A 26,320-nucleotide genomic window follows, 5' to 3' on the forward strand; every position below is an offset into this window, starting at 1 on the left:
AGGGAGGCTTCTCCTTAAAGAGGATGGAGTAGCCCTCCTTCAAAACTTGGACTACCCTTTCTCTCTCCACCTTTCCCAAAAAAAGGTGGAGTCTGGCCCCTACAGGCGCATGAAGGACTGGGTCCTCACTTCCGTGCAGTAGGCTTAGAGGAGGATCTCTTGATCGCTCACAAGGTAAAGCGAACTGTTGCTCACGGTCTACATTGCAACCTTTTTTGGGGGCCTCGAAATGGCTGTGGCTGAAGGGGAGAGGACGGCTTGGGGGTGACGGTGGCCCACTCCTTGCGGTGTCTAGCAGACTGAGCAAGAAGATCCTGCATAGATTTCTTGTGCAGGTGAGAAGCAATTTCCTCAAATGCTGCTTGCGGAAACAGATGTAGACCATCAACGGACGAAAAAAGAAGAGCTAACTTGTGCGATGATGTGATGCCCTTCGAAGTAAAAGAGACCCATAGCTCTCTTTTCTTAAGGATCCCCACAGCATACAAGGAGGCTATCTCTAGCAATCCATCCCTGGCAGCTTTATCAGAGCAAGAAAGCTCATTACGCCAATCCGCTGCAACCTCTTCAGGTAGATCGGGAAAATCATGAATCTTTTTTGCTAAAGCTCCTATGGATCAGTCCAGGAAACTTAAGAATCTCAAACACCTTAAATAGGTTCTTAAGCAAATGTTTGATCTTCAAGGCCGAAAATCATTATCTTCGCAGATGAGAAGGCAGACCTACAGGCCAACTCAACTAGACTGAAGAAGTCCCCAAGGAGGAGGCAGCCACTTCCAAGCAAAGAAGAGTAGACTGACAGAACTTCTTCCTGGCCTATCTCCTCTTCATCCAAAGAAATTGGGGAAAGCAAAGGATCCGCAGGCGCTACCACTGACGATGATGAAGCCTTCTGGAGGAGCCGCAAAATGTTGTCCAATTGTCTCTGGAGAGGAGCCAACGAAAGGTCTAGTTCCTTTGCAGTAAGTGGGCCTATAACAAGAGATGGGCTAGAAGGGGCCAAGCTAGACAAAGTCGGTGCCAAGTGCTTGGAAGATGCCAATATATCAGGAACTGGCTCCTGGCAATCCAATGCAACTTGGAGGTCAACCGAGGATGGGTGCTTGGGCGCCAAAGGGCTCTCAACGACTGCTTAACTTTCAGGCACCCAACGTTGTTCAGAAGCCACTAGGCGCTTGAACACTACCTGGCGCCAGGCTATACCTGGGTGTTCAGCTACTACTGGCCGCTCAGCAACTACTGGGTGCTCAAGACACTACTGGGCGCTTGACTACTCCTGGGCACTCGCTTTTTAAAGTGTCCTGGAGAAATACATGGGCGCTCCCAAGAAGAGGCATGCTTAGACAAGGAAGAAACATGCTTACAAGTTACAGACGATAGCCCAGGCACAACCGATTGGCACTCCGACTAAAGAAGCACTCGGGACTATCCCAAGCACTGCACGAAGGCTGGGGGCTACAGGAAGGTTCTCTATAGTTTTTGTTGGGTAGGGGAGGGGGAGGGGACTGATCCCTGAACATAGAATGCCTTTTCAGAGGGTGCGACTTGTCCGAGAAATGTCACTGGCGCCCCTTACTCAAGTCCCCGGAACTCAATGAAAGACAAACCTCCGAGACGCCTTTCCAATGGCTGTCCTTTGTCGTAACCTGGGACGCAACAGGTGCAACTGAGGGGTGACTACCCATGGGCAGACCCCACCAACCTCCCTTGGGCCTCCAGTATGCCTCCTTTCAGGGTTGGGGAAGTATGGCAATGATCTTCGCCTGGGAGAGTCGATGGGACACGCAGCCACCTCCTTCCACTATCACTTTTCTCACTAAACTTTTCCATGAGGAAACGCATTGATTCCCCCATTTGGGACACTGTGTTACCAAGCAGACCAACTTCTGGTCAAACTTTAACTTGAGGCTGGTGCAGCGATCCGGATCAGAAGTGTGGGAGCCAGGAGAAGGAGTGGGTGGAATTGGAGGAGGGCTGAAAATAGGAGAGATTAATTTAGCAGAAGAGTCAACAGGAATGTCACATTACTAGACTTAAGATCCGTACCCAGGCTAGCTAAAGATTTTACTTCGGCTCTATAGGAGGTGCTTTCCTTTCATGGTCTCTTTCTAATTTAAAGGTGAGAAGCTAAAGTCTTCCATTTTTTCTCACCCCACTCTCTACACTCCTTGCACGTAAAATCAATAGAACACACCTGTCCTCTACATGCAGTGCACAAGGTATGTGAGTCATAGCTAGCTTTAGTTCCTCGCTGGGTTAGTGGGTTCCGTTCTCAACTACCACTCTGTTGGTTGTGAGTTCGAATCTCTGACCGGCCAGTGAAGAACAAGAGGAATTTGTTTCTGGTGATAGAAATTCATTTCTCGCTATAATGTGGTTCGGATTCCACAATAAGCTGTAGGTCCCGTTGCTAGGTAACCAATTGGTTCTTAGCCAAGTAAAAATAAATCTAATCCATCCGGCCAGCCCTAGGAGAGCTGTTAATCAGCTCAGTGGTCTGGTTAAACTAAGATATACTTACCTTTTTTGTCAATTGAGTATTGCAGCCTTTGCTGCAACATCAAAAACTAGAAGATCTAGTCTGACAGTCAAATAGCAGTAAAGTCAAAATTAGTAAATCTCCTAAGAGAAGAACTAAATCAAAATAATGGTTTCACTGAAATCCTATCTAAATAATCAATGCCGAAGGCTACCGAGTCAAAAATACGTCACCAAAAGGGAAGATCTCAAAAAGAATTTAAATACAGCTGCGATTCTTAACATTGTGTGTGGTCTTAAGCCAGCGGAAACACTGATCTCTTGGTTGAGTTGTTCCTCTCTTACCCTGAAAGTGGGCAGGGCTAGTCGCCTACATAAACAAAAGTGTTGCTACTGCAAATTTCAAAATTTAAACTGCTGTCGAGAAGAAACTCTTAGCTAAGTAATTACTGGGTAAGTTACTTATTTAAAAATAAAATTATAACTGATAGTCAATATGCATACAGGAAACAGTTAGGTACCTGAGATGCTCCTTTAGACTTGACATGGCAGTACATATTTATAAACTTTAGAATCTTGGTGTTAATGGGTATGTTTTAAGATTATAGTAATACCGCAAACTTGCGCGATTTGAGTTGCACGAATTCACAGACAAGCGAACTTTTCATTGGAACCTAACTAAGTGTCATACACAAGTTTTTCACAGACATGTGAACATTTGTGAATACTGAGAAACCCTGCAAAAGTGTTCATGTTTAATTTTTTATGTAATTTATAAGTTTTCATGCTTTTATGTGTAAATTAAATAACAAAAGTAATAATTTCTCTCTCTCTCTCTCTCTTTTACTGAGAAGAGAGAATTTTTATGGTACATTTATGTTTGTTTTGTATGATAAAATTTTTTTTTACCTAATAATAAGTACTTATTTTCAAATACTAATAAGATTAAATAATAATAATAATAATAATAATAATAATAATAAACTAATTAAAAATATAACTGTAATTATCTTTCCCTCATCTTTTGAAGAAGCTCGAAGGCAAAGCTGTCAGACATGTCAATTTAACATGACAAGAAGGTGAAGTGTTGCTGATTAGTGGGTCAAAGGTTTCGTATGTACAGTGGGCGCAAAGGAAATGTTGACAGCAAAAATGCAATGGAAATGTTGACAGCGAAAAATGCATGTAAACATTTTGGTTGCCCTGGTTAGGCTATTGGGTGGCAGGGTTTGCTCATACGTCTGGTAGTTCGAAACACCATCAGAAGTGACTCAAGCACCACACAGACTCAGTGCCGACTCAGCTATGGATGAGAGATGTAGCCTATGTCAGACAGCTCCATCACCCCTTCTGTCCCTACTTTTTGTCTATTTTTGGAGTGCTGTAGCAGCGATACCAACTGCTAATATGGGGCGAAAGAAACTTACTGATGAAGAAAAAGCTTGTGCCTTGACACTCCTTGAGCAGGGAGTGTCAGTAATTCATGTGGAGTGAGATATTGGGACTTCAAGACAAGCCATTTACATCCTGAAGAAGGCTTCTGTGGGACTCCAGCCAGGAGAGGTACCAAAGAGGAAACCTGGCTCTTGGGGGATCAGGAAGACTTCCCCACGTACTGGCAAGCTCTTGAAACGTGAAGTTATGAATGATCCATCAATTACAGCTGCTTCCTTAAAGAAAATGATGTCCACTCTGCTGAAAAACGTTGCTGTTTGTACAATCCAACACCGCCTTCAGAAGAACCTTGGCCTTCCCTGCTGCGAAGAAACCCATGTTGAATGACGATATGAAGAAGAAACGCAAAGCTTTTTGTAAGAGATGTCGTGCCTCACTTGACCTTAACCCAATAGAAAATGTGTGGGAGGTTATGGAAGATAAAGTTTGTGAGACTCCGCCACGCAATGTTCAGGAGGTGAAGAGGGCCATATGTGATGTGTGGGAGAACTTGGATATGGGAGAACTTGGATATGCAATACTTAATTAATTTAGCTGATTCTAAGTGTAACAGGCTGAATCAGGTGTTAGAACTCAAAAGAAACATGACAAAATACTAGCTGTTGTCTCAGAACCTCTTCAAATACATACAAGTTTTTGCATTTTTTTTTAATGTTGTAAACCCTAGAAATCCCATACAGGCACTCCCCGGTTTACGACGGTCCAGCTTACAATGTTCCGAGGTTACGATGCTTTTCAAATATATTCATCAGAAATTATTTCCCGGTTTACAACGCATATTCCGGGGTTACGATGCGTCGTATGCTGATTCGACAGAAGAAATATGGCTCCAAAATGGCAGAATAATAAAAATGTTGAGTTTTTTTTTATGAAAAACTCAATAAAAATGCAGTTTACATCGTTTTCAATACACCCAAAGCATTAAAAGTAAGGTTTTCTTAGGATTTTTGACGATTTTCGACGATTTTTCGGTTTATGACGTGGCGTAAAAATGGAACCCCTGTCGTAAACCGGGGACTGCCTGTATTCTATTACCTTTTCCACTGTTTGTCAACATTTCCTTTGCGGCCACTGTAGTTTTCTCTCTCTCTCTCTCTGTGTCCGTAATAATTCATAAAAAATTTCACTCTCATAAGGAAAACTGTTATATATCTCTCTCTCTCTCTCGTTTGTAATTAGCACAACCTTTGTATTACTATTTCTCTGTATGTCTTTACCTGTACAGTAGATAATTTTAAATTGATCTAATTTTACCTGTACCATCTACAAACTGTAAGTGCGCCATTCTAAAACAGAGACATAGAGCATTTCAGAACAAAGAGAAAGAGACAGGATAAAGAAATTTTTAAAAATGAGGTTGAGAAGACTTCCAAAAATAGATCAGTGGAATGGGTAGAGAGAGAAATAGCATACAGTACTAATCTTCATACTCTCCTTTATTTTTATGTCAACCATTTTACAGTAACTTTAATTTCATTTACAAGTTAGTTTAATACTTTGGGAGCATGATTAGGGTCATAACATGATTAGGGTCATATTTAAAACTCTAGAAATAAGCATTTATTAGCATTTTTAGAGACCATGCCAAATTTACACAGAAATTCACCCTGCATGAGGGTGAGGTCTGGAACCTAACCTCGCATAACTTTGGGGTATGACTGTACTAGATTTCCTTACAGATAGGCAGCAGTGAGTTGCTGCGGACGGGATCTTTAGTGAACCAAGACCTATTGTGTCTGGAGTTCCACAAGGCAGTGTTCTTGGTCCACTGTTGTTTTTAGTATATACAAGTGATATGGTTGTTGGCCTGAAAAACAAGATTGTTCATTATGCCAATGATGCAACACTTGTGGGTGTAGTAAGGTCTCCACTTATGAGAAATGAAGCTGCCCTCAGCCTTAATCAGGACATGGACCAGATCAGGGAATGGTGTAGTCGGTGAGGTGTGAGGCTCAACTCCAGTATAACAAAAACACTATTGATTAGTAGATCTCATACAGATTTCCCACCCCATCCTCCCCTTTAGATGGATGGAACTTTGCTGAATCACCCCATCCTCCCCTTTAGGTGGATGGAACTTTGCTGAATGAGTATGAAGCTCTAACTATTCTAGGTCTAACTACTAACTCACATCTAACTTTTGAGAAACATGTGATGAAAGTTTCAGCAAATGCCACACGAAAGTTAGGTATTGTTTGTAAGGCCTCATATATTTATAACTGATAAAATTAATGCAACCTGTTTTAGGTCACTAGTACTTCCTTTCCTAGAATACTGTTCTCCAGTGTGGATGTCTGCTTCTGCCAAAGATTTATCTCTTATAGATAGAGTGGTTCATGGTGGTAGGTTTCTATTTCCTAACACTGTAGTAGCAGTTATGACTGGACCATTGATGGATGGTCTCATTTGTCATTTTTTCATGAGGTGTGTTTCAACAGAAACCTTTCACATTCAAAGTTGATCCCTGATCCATTTCACCTGCTGAGAACAACCAGATTTGCTGAACAGCAGCACCAGAGGTCCTTTATTCCTCATACTGTTGAACTGTGGAACAGCCTCCCACATAATGTTGTGCAACTGGAACTTCAGAAGTTCAAGCAAAGATGCAATGCATTACTACCTTAATACTAATCTCCTTGCATTTTATTACATTTTTATCTATTAATTTTTTTTTTGATAAGTCAGATCTCTTCTTTTTGTATTTTCCTTTACTTCCTTTTACTTCTTCCTAATGAACACCATATTCTTTGGAAGCTTGAATTTCAAGACAATGGCCCCTGTGGGCTTGTCCCATATGAATAGGTTTCATCTACTGAATAATAATAATAAGAGTGCATCCTCAACTTACGGCGGGGGATCCATTCCAGTGCCACACCGTAAGTTGATTTCTGCCGTAAGTCGATTTTTCTCCATTACTGGCACTTTAACAGTGTTTATGGCGCCATAACTTGATGCCTATTTTTGACGGCGCTTAGGCACCGTAACTTGATGCAATCAAGTTAAGGCACTGTAAAATGCTGTTAACGGCACTGAAAAGGAGTCGTAAGATCGAATCACTGTAAGTCGGTGGTGCCGTAAGTGAGGACGCATGTAATAGTAATAATACTGTAATAATAATAATACAGCCATGCCCCGAACTTACGTGAGGTTAGGTTCCAGAACCCCTTGTGCAAGGTGAATTTTCATGTAAGTTTGGCAAAATCTCTAAAAATGACATTTTTATGATAAAATGATGTTTCATTATACTTATGTAAAAGCTTTTATCTCTTTAAAATCGACACGTAGATATAAATTTTCAAACTTTGTTTGGAATAATAATAAGACCCAACAGCCATGGGGCCCGTGGCAGAACATACCCATAAACCCAGGTCAGTTTCATTCTTGGGCGTATAGGTTCCGTCTGAACCCTTTGTCTTGTTGCAAGTACTCAATTTTTTATTTATCTAGCTAGCCTAGCTCTGGGATTTGGCTATGTCAAAGCTAAAAAATTTGCCAATAAATGCTTAAACTTCTTCTTTGTGAATTTAAACACTAAATATGACCCTAATCATGCTCCCAAAGTATTCAGCTAACTTTTAAATAAAATTAAAGTTACTGTAATTTCATTTAAAAGTTAGCTTAACATATTACCCTTAAAAAATCAAATAAACGGTTGACATAAGAATATAGAGTTCAAAGAGAATTTCTCTCTGTCTCTACCCCCTTCCAACTGATCTATTTTGAGAAGTCTTGTCAACCTCGTTTTTAAGAACGTCTTTATTCTACGTCTGCTTCTCTTTGTTCTGAAATGCTTTTTCATGAACAAACAGTGTTTTTTGTTTGAACTAATGCAACTCTTATTTATTACATCTCTATGTTTTAGAATGTATCTGCCACACTAGGGCATTTACAGTTCGTAGATGTAGACGGTACAGGCAAAATTAGATCAATTTAAACTATCTACTGTACATATAAAGACATACAGAGAAATAAATTGTAAAAATGTGTGAGCGCTAACTACGAGAGAGAGAGAGAGAGAGAGAGAGAGAGAGAGAGAGAGAGAGAGAGAGAGAGAGAGAGAGAGAGAGAGAGTCCTTGCTTAACCCTTTCCTATCTGTTTAGTTATCACATCACTGAGGGAGCGCTCGAATGTGCGAAAAAATTATATTGAAAATTCAGCAAAAATAGAAATTTTATGCCAACAATGTTCATTTTGCTGTCCTTTTTTTCTAAATGTTTATATTTTATGGTGAAATAGTCAGAATAAGAGTCCCAGCCCTCTAAATACGAAAAAATGTGAGTTATTTAACGAAAAAAAAAAATTCTTTACTTATTTTTATATTTTCGTTCGTAACCCAAAAACTATGAAAGTCAGACGAATGAATTATTTTTTATGAGAAAGCCAACAAAATTCCCTAAATATTGACATATAAAACAATGGAAAACGAATAAGTCCAGTTGGTAAAAAAATTGATAGAAAAGAGGGTGAGAAACAGAGCGCTCTGCCCGGCCTATGGTGAGAATTATCACTACAAAAAAATCTTTTTTGAAGAGCCCTATCTCAGTTATTTTTCATAGAAATTACTTTGTAAATATACGAAAATGTAGAGGAAAAGTTGAAGAATAAAGGGAAAGTCAAGAAAAATGGCTTTGTTAATGGCAACAGTTTCATTTTGACGTTATAAATTGATCGAAACGAAAAAAAAAGTTACCGTTGTCAACATTATTGTTCGTAGCTCAAAAACTATAACAGTTAGGCGAATGAATTATTTTTTATGAGAAAGCCAAGAAAATTCTTTAAATATCAACATATAAAAGAACAAAAAACCAATAAGTCCAGTTGGTGAAAAATTGATAGAAAATAGGGTAAGAAACAGAGCGCGCTGCCCGGCATACGGTGAGAATTTTCGCTAGTTATTTTTTTTGAAGAGCCCTAGCTCGGATATTTTTCACAGAAATTACTTTGTAAATATACAAAAATGTAGAGGGAAGGTTGAGGAATAAAGTGAGAGTCAAGAAAAATGGCATTGGTAACGGCAACAGTTTCATTTTGACGTTATAAGCTGTTCGAAACGAAAAAAAATGTTACCATTGTCAACATTATCGTTCGTAGCTCAAAAGCTAAAACAGTTAGGCGAATGAATTATTTTTTATGAGAAAGCCAACAAAATTCTCTAAATATCAATATATATAATAATGAAAAATGAGATTCAGAGCCCTGCCTAAAATCCAGACGTCTCTTATGTGATGCACTAACGCGTTTTCCTCTAGTTTTACCGTGAAAACTTTGCGAAAGCATGTTGGAAACTGTTCTCGATTGACGTCACTGTATGTAAACAGCCACACGTGTTTACCCAACCTCGTACGCATGGTCTCTGACAGAAGTGTGGCCTGCCAGGCCTGCGTGGGTGCGATCAGCTGATGTCATTGTGAGAATTTTACTACGCCATGGATTTGCACATGCACAGTAGAGGAACTAAAAAATTTATAGAAAAAGAGGGTACGAAACAGAGTGTTTCCAATAATGTAATCCTACATTTTATAAAAAAAAATGTAAGATACGAGAGAGAAGCGTGGGTAGGATCAGCTGATTTCATTGTGAGAAATTTACTATGCAAGGTATTTGCGCATGCGCAGTATAGGAACTGCTTGCCTGGCGTATTGATGCCTGAGTTACACGGTCCAAGGTATGCTTTAGCCTATGGAAACCACCAACTGTCCGAAAATAAAAAAATTTACCCCTACCCCACGTCATTTAAAATGTCGGTAAATTTTACGTAAAATTACGTCAGTCAGAAAAGAAGGGGGGTAGGGGGATATTGCGTAATATTACGTCAATTGGACAGGAAAGTGTTAAATATCATGTTAAATTATTTATGAATTATTACAGAGACAGAGAGAATAACATGAGATAGAGAGAGAGAGAAGTTATTCTTATGCTAGATATCAAAAGATGGAAATTCATGATTTATGAAGGAAAAGAGAGAGAGAGAGAGAGAGAGAGAGAGAGAGAGAGTTAGTAGTAGAAATCCTCTGACACGCTGCTGGCAACGATTGATGTATTCGACAGAGTTGCCTTCGCCCCCTCTTCAAAGGTTTCACAAAAGATTGGGAAATGATGTTTGTTTAAAATATCACATAATTTGCTACAGAAATATATAAATTTTGTAATTAGTTATTATTATTATTATTATTTAATCTTATTAATATTTGGAAATCAGTACTTATTATTAGGTAAATCATTAATTTATCATACAAAACAAATAAACATATATATGTAACCATAAAAATTCTCTCATTTCAGTAAGAGAGAGAGAGAGAGAGAGAGAGAGAGAGAGAGAGAGAGAGAGAGAGAGAGAGAGAGAGAGAGAGAGAGAGAGTACTAATTTTATTATTTAATGTTAATTTACACATAAAAGCCTGAAAGCTTATAAATTACATAAAAATGTAAACAAACACTTTTGCAGGGTTTCTCAACGATTCGCAAATGTCGCGTGTCCGTGAAAAAATCACGTGACAATTAGTTAGGTTCCAATGAAAAGTTTGCGTGTCTGTGAATTTGCGCAACTTGAATCTTGTAAGATCAAAGTATTACTGTAAAATAACAGACTCACAGAGATCATGGCAGACACAGTCAGACACCAACTAAAGAAAATGCCCAACTGGGAAGCCCCAGGTCCCGATGAAGTCCATGGATACTGGTTCAAAAACTTCAAGGCCTACACCCACGAAAAGCAGAACTCCTCTGTATCACAAACCACCATGCGCCCAAATGGATGACCACAGGAGAACATCCTTAGTACAGAAAGACAAAAAAAGGTAAATACAGCAAGTAACTACAGGCCTATCACCTGCCTACCAATAATGTGGAAGTTACTAACAGGTATCACAAGTGAAAGGCTATACAACTACCTAGAGGATACAAACAGAAAGGCTGAAGAAGAAAGTGTAGGGGCACAAAAGACCAGTTCCTTACAGACAAAATGGTAATGAAGAAAAGTAAGAGAAGGAGAACCAACCTAAGCATGGCATGGATTGACTAAAAGAAAACATTCGACATGACATCACAGTGGCTAATAGAATGCCTAAAAATATATGGGGCACAGGAAAACACATCAGCTTCCTAAAAAATACAATGAGCAACTGGAATATAGTATTTACAAACTCTGGGATAAGACCAGCAGAGGTTAACATCACGAGAGGGATCTTTCATGGTGACTCACTACTCTTTGTAGCAGCCATGACAAAAGTACTGCAGAAGATAGATGCTGGGTACCAATTCAAGAAAGGAGGCAACAGATACCCTAATCCAGATTGTAAGGACTGTATCTGGAGACATCAGGATGGCATTTGGAATAGAAAAATGCACCTTGGTCAATATACAAAAAGGCAAAGTGACAAGGATTGAAGGGATAAAGCTACCTGACAGGAATAGCACCAAACACATAGATGAGACAGGATACAAATACCTGGGAATAATAAAAGGAGAGGATATAAAACACCAAGAGATGAAGGACATGATCAGGAAAGAATATATGCTGAGATTTTAGGTGATATTAAAGTCAAAACTCAATGCTGGAAACATGATGAAAGCCATAAACACATGGGCAGTATCAGTAATCAGATACAGCGGAGTGGTGGAGTGGACGAAGCTGAACTCTGCAGCATATAACAGAAAACTATAAAACACATGACAATACGCAAAGCACTACATCCAAGAGGAAATACAGACATACTATACATAAAACAAAAGGAAGGAGGGAGAGGGCTACTAAGCATAGAGGACTGTGTCAACATTGAGAGCACAGCATTGGGGCAATATCTGAAAACTAGTGAAGACGAGTGGCTAAGGAGTGCATGGGAAGGACTAATAAACGTAGATGAAGACCCAGAAATATACACAGACAGGAGAATGAAAAACAGAACAGAGGAATGGCACAACAAACCAATGCACAGACAGTACATGAGACAAACTAAAGAACTGGCCAGCTATGAAACATGGCAATGGCTACAGAGGGGAGAACTCAAGAAGGAAAGAACAATAGAAGGAAATAACATCTCATCCATATGCAGGAAGCGCAATATGAAAGACAAGACCATAAACCACATGGCAAGCGTATGTCCGGCACTTGCACAGGAACAGTAAAAAAAGAGGCATGATTTAGTAGCAAAAGCCCTTCACCGGAACCTGTGCAAAAAACACAAGCTAGGAAGCGATAGAAAATGATCAGGCAAAGATCCTCTGGGACTATGGTATCAGATCAGATAGGGTGATACGTGCCAATAGACCAGACATGACGTTGACTGACAAAATCAAGAAGAAAGTATCACTCATTGATGTCGCAATACCATGGGACACCACAGCAGATGAAAGAGAGAAAAAATTGATAAGTACCAAGACTTGAAAATAGAAGAAAGAAGGATATGGGATATGCCAGTGGAAATTGTACCCATAATCATAGGAACACCAGGTATGAACCCAAGATCCCTGAAAAAGAATCTGGAAAAAACTAGATGCCGAAGTAGCTCCAGGACTCATGCAAAAGAGTGTGTTACTAGAAACAGCACACACACTGAGAAAAGTGATGGACTCCTAAGGAGGCAAGTTGCAACCTGGAACCCCACACTATAAAAACCACCCAGTTGAATATGATGACTGTGATAGAAAAAAAAAAAAAAAAATAATAATAATCAGGTTACTACCTGCCTGTAACCCTGGATTTGAAGAAGCCTTTTAGCAAACATTACAACTGGAAGAGAATTATTTGAACACCTTCATGAATCCAATTCCAAAGCCGACATTTTAGAGAGAAATAAAGGGCCATCATAGACTACTCCATGTTCTTAATATAATAAAGCCAAGTCTTTCCAAAGGACAAATCCAAATCACTGTCAAGGTAAGAAATTCTGATGGTACACCAGCTTTCTCATTACATGAAGTTACTTACTAGTTTGTGGGAAGCCTCAAGTAATCAACATGGCTGTGAAAATTATTTACATCACCAAGATGAGTTCATAGGCAATAAGTATTCATTTCTCAATGAATGAAATTAAAATTTCAACTACATCAAATAATTATTAAATGTAAATAATTTACAAATAATTATTAAATGCAAAATAATAAACAGCACTGCTGAACAGTGATTAGTTAGTAAAATAGCAGTCAACAAATTCTCATGGTTATCTCAGGGCAATCCCAACAACTTCAAGTTTAACAGCTCCTACCACTAGCTAGAACTCACATCAACTACTTGGATGGATTCAACCTAATTCTTAATTATTCTTTCCATTTTTTATTATAATTTTTATTTTTAGATATTTTGCCTATTTTGAAATAATGCAACAAGTTCTATTGTTACATTTCGTTAATTTTGCTGTTTCTTGCTGCATAGTTATTCCTACAGAGTTATGCTAAGTAGCTGTTATCAACTCGTTTTAGAGTAACAGTCTTTCCCTTTAATTAACTCTCTAACTTGTTTTGCCTTTTGATATAATGCAAACCCAGCTTGGTCTTAGCCTTACTGTTTATTCTATTATTGTGTTATATATTTTTTCTATTATGCACTCACGGAGAGAGGCCTATCTCTTGCCACCAACCATTCAATTTTGAGCTTACAAGTTATTTTCAAGGGTAATACAAGTTTTAATTATTGGTAGAAGTTACCAAATCTTCTCAGTGTTTCAATACGGTAGGTTGTCCAATATTTACAAACTCTTTCTTCCCACAATTTGGATGATTAATTCTTTAATGACATGAAGAAATTAAACATTCTTTCAAAGATTGCACACAAAACTATATATTAAGGTAAAAACATAAGAAAAAAATTATAACATTATAAAACATACAACTTCCTGCAAGGTAAAACTGGTTGTGAGTACAGTACTTACCGATTTCCCTTTGATCCATTCTGTTGCTAGGGATGATGAAGCAATGGCAGAGCCACAGCCAAAAGTTTTGAATTTTGCATCTATTATTTTGCCATTTTCATCTACCTTCACTTGAAGTTTCATAACATCACCACAAGCAGGGGCTCCAACCAGGCCTGTTCCAACGTCTTTTTCATTTTTATCGAGAGAGCCAACATTTCGTGGATTTTCATAGTGATCAATAACCTATGAGAAAACAAAGAAATATATAATATGTCAAATCTCCAGCCAGGTAACAAATATTGTATACAATTCAAATCTGAATACATAAATACTTTAGTATTTATTTTTTGAATACTTACCTCTGCATTATACAGTATAGCTTTTCCTTCTGTGCCACTGGGAGTTTGAAAGATTGCCAAACAAAACCAAGAACACTCAATTTTCTATGAACATCCAATTTCTATCCATCTACTTCCCCAGCCCCCGCCAGGAGACCAATAAGTACAAATACTCGTAGCCGGTCAGACTACTTCTGTCCGCTTTGAATGTGGGGAAGGTATGGAGGGCAAATTGTATAATGGAGAGGTAAGTACTTAAAAAATAAATACTACTTAACTAAGTATTTGTATTTTTAAATGAACTTTACCCCTCTATCATATAGCTGATTCCCACGACTGAAAAAGAAGGTGGCCAAAGTGGAAATCAGCCAACCCTTTAAAGGCTACTTAGTAATAAAATATGTACAAAACAAGTGTTTGTTTACCCAGTGAATTCAATCCCTTCAGCAGGAGGGGGATAGGGTTACTGTACCAAAACCCTGCAGGGCCAAATGATGGATAACTATTAGGAATACAAATTAGCATGAACGTCCTTAACCAAAGACTATTAAAAGGACATGGCATCGTGCTTACCCCATACAAATGGGAAAACAAGCATGTTAAAAGAAGAAGACATTCCTTTTCACTGGAAGCTCTGGCTTCTGAACACTACAAACACATTCTTTACATAAGCTTTAATATCTTTAATGCAACTTGGACAAGCTCCTCAGGCTCTAGTGATTCCAAGCTTGGTAAAGAGACTGTTGATTAATCTGTCAACATAAGCACAAGCAACTTACCCCCTTGCCAAAGAAGCAGCAGAAGAATAGGGCTTAACCACCAAACATGCGCCAGAGACCAAGGCAAAGACTACAATGCTTGATGGCGGAAGAGCAGCAGCTAAATGTACTGAACTAACTGATAAGCTGAAAACTCCTGTTTAGTCACCGCTGACAAAACCACTTGCTCTGACTCAAAAGGACACATTTTAGTTGAAAGCCTGTCAGTTCAACAGAAAGTTCTAAATTCAGACAAGGAAAAATCTCACGATAAGAGAAAGCTCCTGAACCACGGAGGAATTGAAACTGAAACAGCGATTAACTGTGTTTACAGACGAAACTCCTATAACTGCATAATGAGTCGAAATCCCAAAAGCAGAATGTTGCGAGACTACTAAAGGCAACTACCTACGATCACTCAAAACCATTTCCTAATTTCATGAAAATCGTGGTTCATTGTTTCACTTTTATTATCTGTATCTTAACTAGCTGAAATCACCTTGTATTATGAGTGTGAACATATAGGCATCTAGGTCCCATTAACATATACTGTATTCATACTTCGCCTTCCAGCAAATCAGATTTTGATGGAAAATGCAACCATTACATTTTGCTTCAGTCTTCTCAAAACCTGATTTCCAAGATAATTCTACAGAAAAAGTTAATTTCAGGTTGTGTATTATAATTTAAAACCAATACACTGATTTGCCTACTAATGTGCATACAGATATGAAACCTGTAAGAATTATCCTATAAGGTTAATTAAGCAACATAATGGCCCAATATCCAACAATGACGGGGGACAATGGTTTTTGGAAGAGGAAAACCAAAACAAGTGCAATGCACAAATCAGAAAGTAAGGAAATGCATAAACCACAACACAAGCAGTCAACTAAACATGTAAATCGTGCACGTCAACAGTAACAATCACCAAGATGTTTACTGTATATTGCATGAAAATATAACAAGGACAGTTAGGGGAATACAGCCTAACCTAACAGTCATGGATTTGGAATGCTGGGTCCTCTGGGCCAGGAGACTTTGCCCCCTTGACCCTGTCCTCTAACATGACCTAGAATGCCCTAAGTTAAGGAGCACACCATGGGGATGCATCCTGACCTAACCTATGGTGTCAACTCCTTAACTACCTGAGGGGCAGATGCCCTTTGACAGAGGGTGCCATGAATTATAATCACGATCTTGCTTACATACATTGGTTTTTGAGCCTCCCCCTACCTACCCTTACCCTATTACTATTTGATTTATGGGGACATGTAATAGGTAAACTAGCAATTCCCATGGAAATAAAATAACCAATTCCCATGGAAATTAAGGTTAAATTCTTCAAAATCAGAGAAAATACTACCAGAAAAACTGCAGCAACAATGACAACCATGTTTGGCAAGGCATTAGCCTATTGGTCTCTAACTCAAGGAAGGCAAATAAAAATCAAGCTAGACTTATGGCAGACCTGATGACATCATGCATTTCACTTATATTCTGGGGTGCTCGAAACAAGCAATGCATCTCATAAGTCTAAACTAGCCTAAGTAGGCTGAGAAGTGTCAACTTGTCATTCAACTTGAAAAAAACAAAACCCTGCCATGAGCAGTCATTAGCTAAGCTATTTAAGGCAGATCTATGGAACAGCTCCACATGGAATATTACCTTGGAAATCACATTTTTCTTTAGTATTTTTGTTGCTTATCAAGAATTTACCGTTATACTTTGGCAGTCGACTGTACTTAACCTCAGAACTCATATGTTGTTGTATGCTAGAAATCTTGGGATGCTATCACCCATGCGCATTGCTATAGGGGAACTTTCAGTAAAAAGTGGAGTTTCCTTCACTGTGGGGTCCAGGGGACAACAACACCCGGGCTAAGCAACACAGCCTACCAGGTCAGGGTAGGTTAGCGTACATTAGGTTAGTATAGTTCTTTTTATAATAGGTTTCCTCAGCCAATCCTTTCTTGAACATATGGCTCCCTAATGGCTTGTGCATGTGCAGAACCATTCCATAATGAGGTTAATAATAACTGACCGACAATAAACATCAACACTAGGCTAAAAGTAATGTAGTCTGTATGAAAAATCAATTTCCAAGGTAGTAGTCTGGGCGGAGCTGTTCTATAGTTTTACTCTATTTACATCCACTGCTTTCAACCTTGATAATTCTGTAAGAAGTTATTAGTATGTGTGGGAGAATGGGGAAGGGGCATCATGATCTTACCTAACCTAACATACCTAGCATAAATAAAATCTCCACTCCCACATCCCAACCACCAGTCAAGCCCCTAGACTACCCTTGGCAAAGCTAATTTCATAAAAATGACCAGGAATACAGGCCTAGGATAAAATCAATCATACCCACTGCAAGTTACTAGGCCTAGCATAAAGGCTCGGACACTGGTCTACGCTTAGGTCTAGTCTAATGGCTTATGTTGACTCAAGCTGCGCATGAGTTTCTAATTTTCATTTTACCAAATTAATGAAAACACAGTTGATAGGCAATTCAGAGAAATGCTAAGTCTGAATCTAACATACGGGCCTAGGCCTATGACGTCTTTACATGGATGACTGGGCAACCATTACCACTTCGGGCTCCTCGAAACCTAGACCTAATCCTTTTCTCACTATGTAGGATAAATGATGAAACGTTTAAAGGCATCGGCCTACCTTTTTGTGATATGCAGCTGAAGACCTGGGCAGCACAGAAAGGGAAGTAGGTCGTGTACAACAGCGCCAAAAGCTTAAGAGGGACATGGTGTGGGTTGCGTATTGCTGAAGATGACTTGGCCCTCACTCCGCTGAAGTTCGCTGTGCAATGATGTAACCACACTCAAAACCAAAACATGTTACACAAATTCAGATCCGGACCGATAGCTGTATTGGTATATTATTACAATTTCCAAAGCTTTCTTCATAGGATGAAGTACTGTATATGTTAAATACAATCAATCGAATTTACAGTTTACTATTTGCAGATATAGTTACATAAAGCACGGTCTTATGTTGAAGAGACAATACAAAAGTTTTCACTTTTCTGTTGTTTTCACATTGTCCTGCGTCATCTGTTCTTTCCAATTTTTACTAGTGACACAATTATTAGACTTAAACCCCGCAGGAGGGTATCGCCGTCAGTGCACCTCACGCGGTGCACTGTAGGCATGACTTGAGCACGGTCTAGAATCCGTGGTCGCAAGGTCGCTCACAGAATAGGCTACCTTCGGCGTCTAGCTGCAACCCCTTTCATTTCTTTCAATGTACCTTGGCTCATATTCTCTTTCTTCCATCTTACTTTCCAACCTCTCCTAACACTTGTTTCATAGTTCAACTGCGAGTTTTTCCTCCTGTTGCTTCTTTAAAACCTTTATTACTCTTATTTTCCATTTCAGCGCTGAATGACAATTATAGCGGTCCGGGCTTATACATCATCTAGCGTTCCCTAGTATGTAAGTAATAAGTTTCTTTTTCTAGCCATTTACTTTCTCATGGTGTTTAACTTTTTTTTTATCCTAAATGCAAGCTGTTTCTTCTAATGACAGGTCCTGTGAGCCTATGAATATATCAAGTTATGAAAGTGATGTGGTGCAGCTGGGTTACCGAACTAAGCTAAGGTACTTTGTACTTTTTCGACGGTCACGTAAATACATTAATAACATAAAAATTTCACAAGTCTGATTTTCTGTTAATATTTTGCTGTTTTCATCTACGTTATGCTTTCTTAAGTAGAGATGTATCATCCAAGATTGACAAGTGGCCAATCATTGTTGAGTCATTATTATTCTATATACTTTCTGCCAAAGCGGGAACAACATCTTTGAACCCATATTTTATCGACAGTTTATAAAGAGGGAACAGAAAAGAAAAGGAAGAAATGTTCTCATTCCCAGCATTCAGTTTCCCTTACGACTGCATCCACATGATGATAAATGCACATTCGTGCACTTGCAAACATAACAGGCATCGTGAAATCCAACACACAGAAGCAGCCCGGAGACAGTGGCAAGTATTACGCGCCCATCTACTTAAATGTTGTCAAATAGAAACTGCTGAATTATGAAATCATAAAAATTTGTCTGTGTAACCGAAATACTGCAATCTAAAATCCACAAAAAAACCTGTACATATGTTCTGTAATCAAATGGCAATTATAAAGTTTTTGTAATATATATATATATATATATATATATATATATATATATATATATATAATATATATATAATTATAAAATATAAGGTTTTTGCAATTTTTCTCATGAACTCAGAGATGGAAAGCTTTTGACCCAATTTTGCCAGTACGAGTGTATCCCATATACTATAGATGTGGTGGAGCTGCTGAGAAAAAGGGGACCACTGTACACGTGACTTCTAAAAAAAGTTAAGTATATCTTAGTTTTACCAGACCACTGAGCTGATTAACAGCTCTCCTAGGGCTGGCCCGAAGGATAATATCGTATAGTTTCTGACTGGCAAATTTGGAAAGACTCGTGGTAAGATTTCCAAGGCATATTACAACTTCATTCTAAGCTAAACGTGCTCTTTCAGCCAGGCTTTAGCACGAAACTAGCAAGCAAATACAGATCAATTTTTGTGAAAAAAATCAACCTTTTATCAAAACAACTGAAGGAAAACCCTATTCCATAATTGTTTTTACGTTCCTCTCCATATCAGTCTTATCAAAACCGTCTCAGGATCTAAATATGAGTCTTAAAAGTATCATTCAGATAAAAACCATTCATCGTCCTTCATACCGTTATCAGTCAGTTCTTTATCGCCCTATGTCATCTTAACACATTTACGTGTACATAAAATCATACTGTCGAAGCTCTTCGTTAGATAAGTCGGTAGAGCTGCGGACTGGAACTCGCTGGGCCGGAGTTCGATTCCCCGGCCGGCTGATGATGAGTTAGAGGAATTTATTTCTGGTGATAGAAATTCATTTCTCGCTATAATGTGGTTCGGATTCCACAATAAGCTGTAGGTCCCGTTGCTAAGTAACCAATTGGTTCTTAGACACGTAAAATAAGTCTAATCCTTCGGGCCAGCCCTAGGAGAGCTGTTAACCAGCTCAGTGGTCTGATAAACTAAGGTATACTTAACTTAACATACTGTTACATCTTTGTACTTTCCTGTTTTTCTTATTCAGAGAAGCAGATATTGCCTTTTATTCGTATCGAAATCCTTCATTGTAACAATGTCTGTTACTGGTCTCAGCCACCCACACAATGATAAGAATTACATTATCGCAGGTGACGAAGAATGCCGTCAACAATATCATCAACACGCCACTTTTTCCATTTATGTTCTTTGCCTGTTTTCAGTACTATAACGGAATCTAAATTAACATTAACTTATGGCCACTTTGTCGTTAGGAGTGTGTATATGTAAGTGCATGTAACTGTATATGATAAACGCACACATACACACACGCCCATATATATATATATATATATATATATATATATATATATATATATATATATATATATATATATATATACATATACACACACATATTATATCGATATATATGTATATACACATTATTATATATATATATATATATATATATATATATATATATATATATATATATATATATATATATATATATACACACATCAGTAGAGGAATTCTGAGGAAAGTGGGGTCGATAAGGAATAGGTAGATCAATACTTGAGTAAACATTTTTTTATTATTGTAACTTGTTTCGAGGGTGTAACATACCCCATCATCAGGTAATCTGAAAAAAGTAAATGATACAGATAAAATAGAATAAAATAAAATACATCAGAACAAAGTACCGAGAGAATTAAAATTGAAAAATGCTGAATAATCTGTAAAAGCAACAGTCAAGGGAGTAAGAAAAGGCTATTGCATAAATAAACGTATACACAGCATTAAAAACAAAGCAACTCAGTTGCCCCTTCATTGTTACTAAGTGTTGGTTTCTCTCTGATGGTATATACCAAGTGTACTTGTAGTGTCTCAACTGTGGTAAGCTTCGTATGAGTGTGTGCGCTTGTGTTTAGTATACACAGTTACATGTACTCATAAGAGGCAAAAAATTTACAGTTTAATCTACATAGCCTGGATATTAGGCCTATGCAGTTTATTCTATTTATTTATTTACATTTTAATTTTACGACTCGGTCTTATCCTTGACGAAACGGCACATATACATGAGGCTAACATAGTACATTAATCATGACATCTCAGGTGTCACTTAACATGATTTTAAATATAAATAAAAAAACACCAGTTTATGAGGTTCGTAAATTATTTTAATTTTAACATGGTCTTCGCAATGTACAGCTTTATAGTTGTCACATCTCATTACTTGGGTATAATCTTTTAGTTCTTGATGTGGCAGTGACATGATGTGGTGTATTCGGTAGGTTATGACGCTAAACTATGGCGAGATCGCTGTTGAAGACTGAGCTGACACTGCAGGCCTTCATTGATTGCTCGATTTTGTAACATGCTTTGTTGTGCGTGGGCTTTCTTTTATTGCAGTTTTGAAAATCTATGTAATCAGATATTGCTGAAAAGCTAGGTATTGTTCGTAACGTTACCTTTGTCTACAATGATGGCGTTATTCATGATACAAGATTCAGTTCTTTTTTCTGCAACTTTTAGAATATTGTTATTTTGTTCAGATATCAGCCGGGTCCGGATCTTTCTTATTTTTTAAAATTTATTTTGACAAAGTTACTGGAAGTGGTTGTTAACTTTTCCCCCAACAACTAGAGTTTAAGTATTCCATTTGACGAAGAGTCACGTGAAGTTCCTATCTCCGCCGGTGATGAATCACAAGAAGTTTAGATCACCATAGTTGCTTGCTGCCTAGATCCAGGATAAATAGGCAAACATTGTAACGGATCTTATTAACGATATCAAGAACTGTTTTTGTTGATGAAGCTCACAACAATTAACGCACATAATGATAGAAATATTCATCTGAATCACAAGACTTGAGAGAGAAAGCTCTGTTTTGAATTCATATAATCCCAACAAACTGTTAGGAAGAAAATCTTAAAGATTCATGGCAACAACGTACATTTTCCAGGTGCCGTGCGCAAACAGAAGTCAGAGATTACCAAACCAATAATTACTCATCCAAATCCATCATAACTTTTCCACTGATAACAGATAATAAGCCTCCAAGATACTAAAGGGAACTCAGTAATGAATCACTCATGCTGGGTCATAAGTCGCTTAAGTAAATACAAAATGACCAGTGAATGGTCATTTCTGTTTTATGTACTCCAAAAGCAGTACTATTGGCCTTTTACTTTGAATGTGTCTGTTGGTAATTATGTTAAAGGTTAAAGGTTAATTAATCTGAGTAATTCTTAAATAACAGAGGATATATTCAAACACATTTGGATTCTGAGTAAAGAAACATCTGGCAACGATTTTGACCCTATAAATATAGACATCTGTGGACTAACTGTGGTTCCATTCAAACTGTCGTCGAATCAGGATGAGTCTGCACTCATCCAAAGCAGTCTTGGGCCTGCTGTTCCTCACTGTCGCCTTAGCCTCACCACTTCCTCCGAGTTCGAGATTCAAGCCTCCTGTTATATTAAGTAAGTTAGACCCGCATGATTACTTTCACTTATATAAATTATTTGTGATGGCAGTATTCGTAAGCACAGATAGGCTATATGATGAACACATTAGTCCAGGCGATAAGAGGGCTTTATTTTTCCTGTGGCGGTTTTGGTCAAAGGTTCAAGTTTCGCCGTAGGGATGTTTAGAAACTGCTGGGCTGATGATGTAAAAGAAATGTCAGACCAAAAGGACGTTATCATATAGAGAGCAAGTGTTTGACCAAAATGGTGTTTATGGATGCTCTTCAAATGCTTACTAGAACCAAATCAGTATATTGGCTTTGTTAGAACATTTCTGAAGCTGTGAGGTTGTTTGTTTGCCTGTATGACAGAGAGCTCTGGCGTTATTAGAGCTGAGCCTTATGCCCCCCTATCTACTCTTCCACTGTAGACCTGTATTATAACTTACAGTTTACTTCATGTTGAGTTACTAACAATCAAGTAGGTGGTTTATAAAGAACTACAGTATGTCGAATACGTTTTGCCCCATATTGTTTTCAGGGTAGCTTCGGATAAAATATGAAAGATTTCAATGGCTACCACAAGTATTTAACTTTCCTTATATGTATAATAGATACCAGAAAGTAAACGACCAGATTAAACTTCAAGAATGTCAAAGCCAGCTTTTCAGCAATCTTCAATAGAGTTCTTCACAGAGGCTGGCATGTGATAATGGCAATTTGCTTTTACATGATTTTTTTTTGTTAAAAACTCTAGTTTGCGCTGTGTTTAGAGAAATTTCCACACAAATGATTGATTATAGGTCAGGGTACAGACTTTAATTTGTTGCAATATGATATTATAATATAATATGACAACTGCCTGTCTCCATAGATCTTGCCTAGTGTACACTGGGCATGCCCAGTAGATATGCGTTAAGTGAAGGCTGTTTCCCGCTAATCATGTGCAGTAATGTTCGGTGGAGCTATCCATCATTTCATTCAGCAAACAATAATTTATATTTTTTGTTTCCAGTTCCTGGCTTCGGAGGCTCACAAATCGAAGCTAAATTGGACGATGCTGAACTATATTATGAACATTGTGCGAATCGTGCGTCCGATTGGACGACTTTATGGGTGAATGTTCACCTCATGGATAACTACGTCGATTGCTGGGTAAGATGAAAGGTTTATGTATTTCTGTGGGTTTTTACATAAACACTTTTGTATTTGTATTTTCGCATGTGCATATCTATGTTTCACTTTAACCTAACACAGCAGTTTTCTAAAACGTTTAACCTTTTTGTAAATTACTCTACCCTTGTTACAACATATCAGGAGACAAGAGACCACTTGCCATGTTTCAGTGCAATATCTGTATTGGCAGAAAACAAAGACTATTTAGCAATGAGACAACATCGGTGATGCCATAAGATTTGTATATCGATATTTAGAATAACACTCCAGCGACCGCATTTAAACCAGCGTTACATAGTTTAAATGGGCTTAGAAGTTGATCAGTAGTAATTACTGTCTCATCTTGAGGTTTAGCAAGACTCATTAGTACTTGCACCAAATTCTAGAGGTCTGTTGAAAGTTCCTAAGAGCTGATCTTTTGGGATGAGGTGGCAAGCCTTATACGGCCCAAGCCGTCATATATGATAATAAAAATGAAACTGGCAGTCAGCTGACAGTTTAGTTTCCCTAATTGCTATTTATTTGGACGACGATGTAGTCCTGTCTTTAACCCAGGAGACTGTAGGAACCAAGAAAGGTCCTTCCATGCCTGGTTGAGGTAATATCTGTTCTGTGCAGTCAACTGACGGATCTGATTCCATAAACTGGAATCTTACTTGTTATGGTCATCGACACCGGCATTACCCAATTACTGCTTAATTATTATCTTTCACAAAAACGCTCACCCTGCTTCTAAACACTTTTCAGTTCTTCCATTACGTTAGTAAAACTGTAAATAAAAACTGAAATTGACGAATTATACCTGTCGAAAGAGACCTGTCTGTTTTTTTTTTCCTGAGTAACCATGTGTTTGTTCACATTGTCCTTCAGATGCCTTCTTAGATACCTCGTATATTTTCATGCATGACACCATGAGCTCATTTGAGTTTACTAAGTTTATTCAATATTGTCTGTGGTTCCTTTCGTATGTTCGTCTGTGTCTGATGAATACTGTGTTATGGAGATCGGGACATTGGTAAATTACCTAATGCTGTTGGTTTTCATGTTTTGAACAATAGAAATAATTGGAAATAATGAATGTTTTTTGTAAGAGGTCAGTGATGAGTAATTTTCTATCTGCAGTAACTTTGATCAATGTTATTTTATGCACAGTAACTTAGTTATACGTGCTTTTATTTTCTTGTGGCAGATATTACTAACGTGGTCCTCTGCACGAAACAAGTTTAAAGTTTAAGCAAAAATGTTTTTGGCTACATCTTTATGTTTATCAATAGGTTTTAGTTGCCTTATTTTTTTTCCATCAGATTTATAAGTGTTTTGCGCCCATTTCAGATTTTAAATGAATTAAAATCACGGATTCAAGACGGGAGGTATTCAGTAACTGATAAACGATTCAATATTCAGTTAATTCTAAGCCCTTCCTCATCAGTGTCCACACAGTCCAAAACTAGTTCCATGTCTTTCAGAAAAGTTGATTTATAATTTTTATTTGTGTTTTCGAAAACCTGCTGTTGATCAAATTCAGCGTAAACCAGATGAATCACTTTGATCTCGATCTTGAAAACCGCACGAGGAATATTCAAACATTTTGGCTCCAAACCAGATTGTACTTGAGTTGTCTTATCATTTCTTGAGTCCATCGTGCAAATGATTCATATTAACGGTGAATTAGAAAGATGATCGAGTAGCGCGCAATATTGATTCAAAAACTTTTCTGTTACAGGATGACTTAGCCAAATTAAAGTACGATAAGCAAACTCACACCACCAGTAACCCTCCAGGTGTGCACACAAGAATCCCAGGATTCGGGAACACCACAACCCTTGAGTATTTGACCCCGAACAGACGTCATTATTCTATATATATGGCAACCATGATCGAAGCTGTATTCTTGCCTCTTGGCTATAAAAGAGGAGTAGATCTTCGAGGGGCGCCGTACGACTTCAGGAAGGCTCCCAGTAAGTACCGCCATCCGATTTTGTTCAGGCGTTCGAAATAGATACTCCAAGAAACTCAGAAAAACGTTTTTTCTTCATCTAGATCAGCTAATAAAAGAACTTAAAACAGAAAGAAGCACTAATTTCTGGTAGGACAGCACTGTGTGAAATACATTGCCATTTCTTTTGCGAAAAAATTGCCTTCTACCGGATTGTTTTCAAGTCCCTTTAATGACCAGGAAGTCTTAAGGTGTGTCAGGAGCGCACATATGACATATCTTTTTTAGGAAATTTAACGATTGTTTCCCTGAGTACTTACAGCACACTGGATTCTTTTCTGTTAATATAAAACTAGACCAGTTTAGGTCCAAAGGTGCACACGGTGATTGTTTTCAGCATCACAGCTTATAAAGGTATCTTATTTTTAACTTCCGTAAACAATTAAATGCTCTTGAAAATGAAAGCTTTGACCTAAAAACTGAAGGCCACAAAGCCAATGAAAAAAATTTCGGAGATCTTTCATATAAATTGAAGAGCTTAATTTCCTTTTGGCAAAGGCTATAGCAGGAAGTAGGGTTTTAGAGATGTTATTTAATATTGGAATAAGTCCAAGACAAATGGATGGGATGTACCAAGGGCTTTAAAACGTGATAAATTCAAAGTAACGAAAACCCATTAGTCCTTGTCCTTTGCTCCTTAGAGCAAAATAGATTTTTAAACAACTGTAAGTTCCATTGAAGTTTATCA

General features: G+C 38.0%; 2 protein-coding genes across 2 annotated transcripts in view; one reads left to right on the plus strand and one right to left on the minus strand.

Moving 5' to 3' along the window:
• The window catches only part of IscU (Iron-sulfur cluster assembly enzyme), a 49,386-nt gene extending 31,228 nt beyond the window's left edge, over positions 1-18,158 (minus strand). The window contains exons 1-2 of the mRNA XM_067120759.1: positions 17,558-18,158; positions 13,801-14,025 (exon numbers count right to left, since the gene is read on the minus strand). Coding sequence (XP_066976860.1) covers positions 13,801-14,025; positions 17,558-17,644 — 312 coding nt within the window. The 5' untranslated portion in view covers positions 17,645-18,158. The remainder of the gene's footprint in view (positions 1-13,800; positions 14,026-17,557) is intronic.
• Positions 18,159-22,317: 4,159 nt separating this feature from the next.
• The window catches only part of LOC136848489 (lysosomal phospholipase A and acyltransferase-like), a 10,336-nt gene continuing 6,333 nt past the window's right edge, over positions 22,318-26,320 (plus strand). Inside the window, exons 1-3 of the mRNA XM_067120769.1 lie at positions 22,318-22,476; positions 23,476-23,615; positions 25,360-25,594. Coding sequence (XP_066976870.1) covers positions 22,371-22,476; positions 23,476-23,615; positions 25,360-25,594 — 481 coding nt within the window. The 5' untranslated portion in view covers positions 22,318-22,370. The remainder of the gene's footprint in view (positions 22,477-23,475; positions 23,616-25,359; positions 25,595-26,320) is intronic.

The sequence above is a fragment of the Macrobrachium rosenbergii genome, chromosome 2, assembly GCF_040412425.1.
Source record: "Macrobrachium rosenbergii isolate ZJJX-2024 chromosome 2, ASM4041242v1, whole genome shotgun sequence".
NCBI classification, from domain to species: domain Eukaryota; kingdom Metazoa; phylum Arthropoda; class Malacostraca; order Decapoda; family Palaemonidae; genus Macrobrachium; species Macrobrachium rosenbergii.